Below are 7224 nucleotides of genomic sequence, written 5' to 3'. Positions count from 1 at the left end.
CTTTGAGTTAACCATTGCATAACACGATTGGTCAACCTTTATAACACAGTATATAGTAATAAGCAATCAAAAAGACCTCTGTAAAAACAGGAATTCTAATTTTGCCAACAAAGCAGAGTGATTTAGGCTTCCAAAATTTGTACATAGATTAGTTGAAGCATACTCTTGTAATTGGCCCACATATCATATGAAATATATTTATGGTTTGTTACATGACAAAAACCATTTTGTCGCTTACACCCTTTTTTAATTTAATGCGGCGTCGGGCGTCACCTTAACTCTACTTCTTCTATTTTTTCCTATACTACCCTATAGCCCCTACTTCTATCTCTTCCTAATAGCCAGGGGAAGTCCTCCGAGGATGTTCTGTGTGATGCCGGAACGGGGGTCAATGCGTGGAGTTCGCACGGAGCTCTCGGCCGGTACAACGGTGAAGTGACGGAGAACCGTCGCCACGCCGGCCAGGGACTGCATGATGCCCATGCGCTCACCTGGAATAGAGGAAATTGTGTTGTTATTTTATGTTTATACAGGGTGTAACAAAACTAAGTGATAGTACTTTAGGGTGTGTAACAGGGCTGCTACTATCATAGTGAACTCTAGGTATTTCAGGAACACTCCTTAAATACCTAGAGTTCAGTATGATAGTAGCAGCCCTGCAAGAGCAATTTCTTTGTGATTTGTTTGGGAAAATCCATGACGCTGGGGCGCTTGCCCATACAAATCACAAAAAATGGCCGTTTCAGCGGTTCACCTTTCACAGTGAACTCTATATAAAAAAATTACGGGCGATTGGCCCACCACAAATTCCCACCACTGCAACTCCTGTGTCGCCAGGATCAACAGTGGTAAGCAACCACGAAAACTCTTTGATATGATCTCAGGGGTGTTCGAGTGAACTCCATTTATGGAACAAATACACACCCTAAAGTATTATCACTTAGTTTTGTTACATCCTGTATAGTTTTAGCCAGTAGCGGTAGACGCTAGGCGAGGGCCAGGGCGCCGTTAGAAAGGGGCGCCGAAAGCAGCTAAAAGGGGCGCCCGCGGCGTTTAGCTCTACCAGCGACCTGGACGCTAAACAAATCTCGCCCAGGGTGCTGTTAATGCTTAACCCGGCACTGATTTCAGCGCATAGGCTAACAGGTAAATAGAGCAAAAGATTTTCGGATTAGCTAAGTCGCCAAATAATTTTACAATAACAATGTTGCATTGTTGTTGTAAAATTATTTGGCGACTTAGCAAATGCATTTCTACCTTATCTCTTAAGAAGGTGACTGTTTACTGCGTAAATATTTATCAACATACCTAAATTAGTGCTGCTAATCGCATTATATAAATACGTAGCGGAAATGATATTATCTTATCCTATTAACTTATTTGTATAGAATTATTCAAAATTATTGACAAGAAACATATTTTTACAAATATTATATTTGAAAAATGTACGTTTAGAATTAGAAAAAATCGGCCAAGTGCGAGTCGGACTCGCGCACGAAGGGTTCCGTGCCATTATGGAGCAAAATTAGGCCAAAATTTGTATTTTTTGTATTAATTAAAATAATTTTTTATTTTATTTTAAAATTAATATTAAATATTAAAGTACACATATAATTAAGGACTTTGAGAAAAATTCAAGTACCTACCTATCTGTTGTCATTATTGATATAGAGCAAAAAAGGCCAAAAAAATCACGTTTGTTGTATGGGAGCCCCCTTAAATATTAATTTTATTTTGATTTAAGTTTTTGTTGTTATAGCGGCAACAGACATACCTACATAATTTGTGAAAGTTACAGCCTGGAGGCAGACAGAAAGACAGACAGACAGACGGACAGACAACGAAGTCTTAGTAATAGGGTCCCGTTTTTAAACCGAAACTCTAAAATGCTTGTGTGAGGTGGAATTTATTTCACCTCTCTAAAGGAAAGCAAGCACGAATGTCGAAGTTACTAATTATTAAGCCACTTACATAAAAAAAAATGAACTAGGTACATATTAATATTTTAGCACTAGAAATACCACGTTTTCACAGAAAACCGGCGCGAAACAGCGCTTGCGCTGTGTTTCGCCGAGTGAGTGAGTTTACCGGAGGCCCAATCCCCTACCCTATTCCCTTCCCTACCCTCCCCTGTTACCCTATTCTCTCTTAAAAGGCCGGCAACGCATCTGCAGCTCTTCTGATACTGCGAGTGTCCATGGGCGACGGAAGTTGCTTTCCCTCAGGTGACCCGTTTGCTCGTTTGCCCCCTTATTTTATACAAAAAAGTAAGTATAATAATCTAAGGACCACAGATTTTAGATATTTAACTGTTCTGAGGTAAGGACAGTAAGGATTATAATATTTATTGTTACCTATGCAAGACCTGGGTCCCTCTCCGAAGGGCATGTACGCATACTTGGGTATCTTGTCGCCCCTCTCCGGATCGAACCTGTCCGGTCGGAACTGCTCGGGTTCGTCGAAGTAGCGCTCGTCGTGGTGCAGACCCTGCGCCGAGATGACGATGGCCACGTCCTTGTCTATGGTCAGGTCCGTCCCGGGTAACGTATACGGACGGGTACATTTCCGATGCAGGAATCCTGGGGAAGGCAGAATTCGAAGCGCCTCCCTGGAAGAATAATAGTATATTTATGGAACTGTGGCTTTCTCGTAAGATAGTCGGTGGTTACCAATCTATATGAGTCACACTTAGCTAATAATAGTTTCCTATACTGTACTCGGTGAAATATGGCACCTGGCGGTAGCGGTCATTGACTCCCGATCAAAAACTTGTCATTTTCTATATTTAAAACCATAAAGTTAATATACCTAGCGGAATAGAGCAACAATCTTGAGCTGTCAAACGAAACCAAAATCGGTTTCATCTGTGTGTAAAAATATGTGTAAGTATACTGCGTATACACTTACACAAGCATGATTGAACATGATTTCTATGAGATTAAATTGTCAACGTGCGGCACGTGCCGACTGGACGTCTTTTAATGAAATTAAAAGGTTTTTGGTTTATTTTTATATTTCAGTTGATTTAATGAAAATTAATTTAAGGTTTACCATTTATGACGTATTAAAAAACTACTTGCTAGATCTCGTTCAAATCAATTTTCGTTGGTAGTTTTTATAGTAATGTACACCATATATTATTTTTAGACTTATCATGCCCCTACTTTAGAAGTTAGAGGGGGACACAAATTTTACCACTTTGGAAGAGTCTCTCTCGCAAACTATTCAGGTTAGAAAAAAATGACATGAGAAACCTCAATATGATTTTTGGAGACCTATCCATAGATACCCCACACGTATAGGTTAGATGAAAAAATATTTTTTTTTGTTTCAGTGGTACCTACCTATGGGGACCCCTAAAGTTTTTAATAATTTTTCCATTTTTGTATAAAAATCTTAATGCGGTTTACAGACTACATCTACTTACCAATTTTCAAATAGTATAGCTCTTATAGTTTCGGAGGAAAGTGGCTGTGACATACGGACGGACAGACAGACATGACGAATCTATAAGGGTTCAGTTTTTTGCCATTTGGCTACGGAACCCTAAAAATGAGTGCCGCTGTCATGTATCACATTCACACGTCTTTTTACCACGCAGTTTTACTGATAGTAACATCTCTCTTGCTCGCCTTTGTTTCTCTATTCCGCTAGATTAACTTTATGATATAAACCATCCTAATGTCTATGATATAAACCGCGATTGAGAGTGAAGTGTCAGATATTGTCAATCGCGGCTTTGTATAGAAAATTACAAGTTTTTGACTAGGGAATGCAAATCTCGCGAGATTGGGGCTCAAGCGAGATCCCGCGAGTTTATGAATACAATACCGCGAGATCTCGCCAATTTCGATATCTCGCGAGATTAGCAGTTTGGTGGGTTTTTTTGCAAATAATCACAATATTTGAATAAATTACGAAAAAGCAGTAATAAATATTATAAGTTTTATAAGATAAACATTCATTTTCAAGATTTTTTTCAATACTTAGAATTTTATGCATCAAACAAGCCGGCGTCCACGATAACGTGACGTCCAGAATTATAAAAGCGCACTATCAAACACAAATCTTTTAGTAATAAAATAGTTCTTTTATAACTAACAAAACAACGAGAAGTCAAAATTCAGGACCTAGTTGAGAATCACAGTGCACATTTGCTTAGGCCAGCTCCTCTTTACTTTGACTCCGTGATCGCAACTCCGTCCGTGTCAGTCCGCGCTTCAAATAAGACGTTTTTATCCTCAAGTGCAATCTCGTCAAACTCGCGAGATCTCGCCTTTTTTCGTTCGAGATCAATCTCGCTAAAAAAGGCCGAGATCTCGCGAGAACGAGATTGCATTCCCTATTTTTGACCCACTGGACCGCCGTCACCAATGACGTATAGCAATATGACATATCCCATAGAGGAAAACAATACTATCCCCTAGGGATATTGCTATACTGTGCCGCCGTGTTTCGCCGAGTACAGTATAGTAACTAGTAACTTGTATTAAATGTTGTTATTAAAACGATAAAAAATAGGCTACTTACTTGAGACACATTTCTGTGAACTTCATCTCTTTGACGGCGTCGAAGCTGAGTTTTCCGTCGTATTTTTCAAGAACGTCGTCTATTTCCCGCTGGCACCGAGCCTGGCACTCCGGGTGGTACGCCAGGTTGTGGAGCAAGAAGCTGCTCGCCGACGACGACGTCTCGAAGCCCGCCAGGAAGAACAGGAAAATCTGCGCCGTGATCAAGCGCTCGTCGACTTCCAACTCCACCATCGCGGGGGAGCCGTCCGCGTTCACCTTGTCGATAGACTCGCCCACGATCGTGCCCTTCTGCTTCAGCTCCAACATAAAGTCCACGAAGTCGTTCCTGTTCGAGGGCTGGAAATTCCTCTGGGCTAAGATCTGTCGCACTATCGAAGTGGTCTTCCTCTCCACCTCCGGCGCGATGAAGCGCAGATTCTTGAAGATGTTCGGCAACGACATTTTGAGGACCGCCACGAGGGTGTCTCTTTTCGTGAACATGGAGATCCGTTTCCCGAGCTTCCTGAAGTCCGAGTTCTCGTCGTTCAGCGAGTTGGAGTCCACCCCGAAGCCGACCGCCCCGATGAAGTCGGTCGTGTAGCGGGCCATCAGGTCACGGACGTCCACCTCAGCGCCGGCTGTCGCGACCTCGTCGAGCATCTTCACAAGTTTCGCGGCGCCCTGCAGGATCAGGGGGAACATGGCCTTCAGTTTCCCGCTGGTGAACGCCGGGGTCATCTTCTGCCTCGTCAGCTTCCAAGTATCGCCGTCGATGGTGAATATGTTGTGGAAGAGGGGCTCGATTACCTCCTCGTTGGGGTTCAGGCCTCGGAAGTGGAAGTTCTTAAAGTCGGAGGAGAGAACGTGCTTGATGAGCTCCGGGTCGCGGACCAGCAGGGCGGGGGAGTTGCCCTTGAACAGGCCGACGTACTTCTCGTTCTCGTACTTCTTGTGAATCGCGGCGTACCGCTCCGAGTACGACATCCCGTCGAGGGCCGGCCGCAGGTTGCCGCCGAAGAAGACCATCGGCTCCTCGTACTTGACGCCCCTGAGCCGCCAGTAGTCATGGTTCCGCTTGCCGTACAAGTACAGCGTCAGGAAAACTAGAACGATTAGAATGGGAAACATTTTGGACGAAAGACCGAGGGGCAGTTTCGAGGAGGCGATGCCGAGGGCGGCTATTGTACTCTCCGAGCAGCGGGCGGCCGTGAATATTTAAACATTTACGTATCAGATAAGGCCATTCATTAAATTCAGACATTGATAAAGTTTGATTGATCGGGTGCGCGATAAACACGAGTAATTAGTCGCAATTTTTCGTACGTAAAAAATCGGATAAGTGCGTGTCGGGCCTTAGTCGGGCCACGCCACTGATCTCCATTAAACATACTTGTATTTTAATGGAGGTCAGTGGGCCACGCGCAATAATTTTTGATTGGTCTATGACAGGACATTTATAACGTGTTTCTTTTACACTACTAACAACATCTCAGTTACGTTCAAAGCAATTTGAACGAAAGTCTAAAAGTTCCTTCAAACTTTGCCGAATACATTTTTTTAGTTGATCGACTAATAATTACTTACTCAATAACTTATGAAGTTTTCTTAGCCGTGATAGTTTTCCTTTTAAATTCAGCATATTTCCTACTCTCCTGTATTTTTCACATTTATAGAAGCAACCGTTTAGCTGTTACCCCTTACCTTCTACCAGCGACACTGGACTCTTACGATTTTTTCCACTTTAAAACTTCATATTTCATAAATGGATCCCTAAATCAGAAAATGATTTACTTATATGTAATATTATAAATTATAAATATATTATTATAATTAATATTAATATTATAAACAGTATATGAATACTCGTAATATTTTTAAAAAACCTATCTAACGACACCTTACACGGTGGGGTGGGCGCGAAAAAAAATAATTCATCCCCGCTTGATGTGTGCCCTTTGACTGAACAACGCCATTCAATCACACGTCTAGCTTTTATATTGAATATTTTAGTCGCTAAAACGTTCAACACTACAGCTGATTCAAAAGCCGCCGTCTAATTGAAGTAGTTCAGCGCGCACCTCTGCGGCGCTAGGTACGTTTTATTTACAATATGGCGTCAACTACCAGGTGTTTGTTGGTGTTTGTGGTTTTTTTTTTCGGAAATAAAGTAGTTAATAAAAGTTACAAGTGTTATTAAAGAGACAAAAATTGTGGAGGCACATACGAGTGAATCAAAATTTCAACAAATATTCGAGGAGAAAATACGGGATTATGAAATGGACGCAGCCCCCCAACCGCCGAAAGGGGGGTTCGGGGGGCACAGCCCCCCGTCAAAACAAAAACAAACACAATCCAAAAAGTCCAAAAGTTGGTTAGGTTAGGTTAGAACTTAGACCACAACGCAGAGGGAGCCGAGCGAGCGTAGCGAGCGTGCTGCGACAGCAGCCGGCGACCGTTGGCAAATAAAAGGGGGGTTCAGGGGGCGCAGATCCCCGCCTAAAACAAAAACAAACACAATCCAGAAAGTCCAAAAGTAGGATAGGTTAGAACTGTCATGACTGTGCTGCGGCAGCAGCCGGCGACCGTCACAAAACCCGCCTCAGAATTTTTTATTTTTACTTATTGCATTAAACTTTTGATCACCCCTTAAACATAATCCGAGAATAATCTTTCAATAAAATACAAAAAGTTTTCCTATTCTCCCAAATTACAT

General features: G+C 42.2%; 1 protein-coding gene across 1 annotated transcript; it reads right to left on the bottom strand.

Annotated features, from left to right (window-relative positions):
- Nucleotides 1–323: 323 nt before the first annotated feature.
- LOC121739321 (cytochrome P450 6B6-like) lies at nucleotides 324–5639 on the bottom strand. Its single transcript, XM_042131716.1, has 3 exons — nucleotides 4531–5639; nucleotides 2355–2608; nucleotides 324–491 (listed from the first exon to the last, which is right to left on the bottom strand). Exons 1-3 carry the CDS (start codon nucleotides 5637–5639, stop codon nucleotides 325–327), a joined length of 1530 nt encoding a protein of 509 aa, XP_041987650.1. The 3' UTR covers nucleotide 324.
- Nucleotides 5640–7224: the final 1585 nt, after the last annotated feature.

The sequence above is a fragment of the Aricia agestis genome, chromosome 2, assembly GCF_905147365.1.
Source record: "Aricia agestis chromosome 2, ilAriAges1.1, whole genome shotgun sequence".
Taxonomy (NCBI): Eukaryota; Metazoa; Arthropoda; class Insecta; order Lepidoptera; family Lycaenidae; genus Aricia; species Aricia agestis.
This window is presented reverse-complemented; position numbering and strand designations above follow the sequence as displayed.

What these genes read in the sequence shown, in the direction of transcription:
- LOC121739321 (XM_042131716.1), bottom strand. Translation starts at nt 5,639, where the DNA reads ATGTTTCCCATTCTAATCGTTCTAGTTTTCCTGACGCTGTACTTGTAC. An exon ending in TTCACAGAAATGTGTCTCAA is followed by an intron (nt 2,609 to 4,530) that starts GTAAGTAGCCTA and finishes TTATTCTTCCAG; the next exon opens with GGAGGCGCTTCGAATTCTGC. An exon ending in GGGACCCAGGTCTTGCATAG is followed by an intron (nt 492 to 2,354) that starts GTAACAATAAAT and finishes CCTCTATTCCAG; the next exon opens with GTGAGCGCATGGGCATCATG.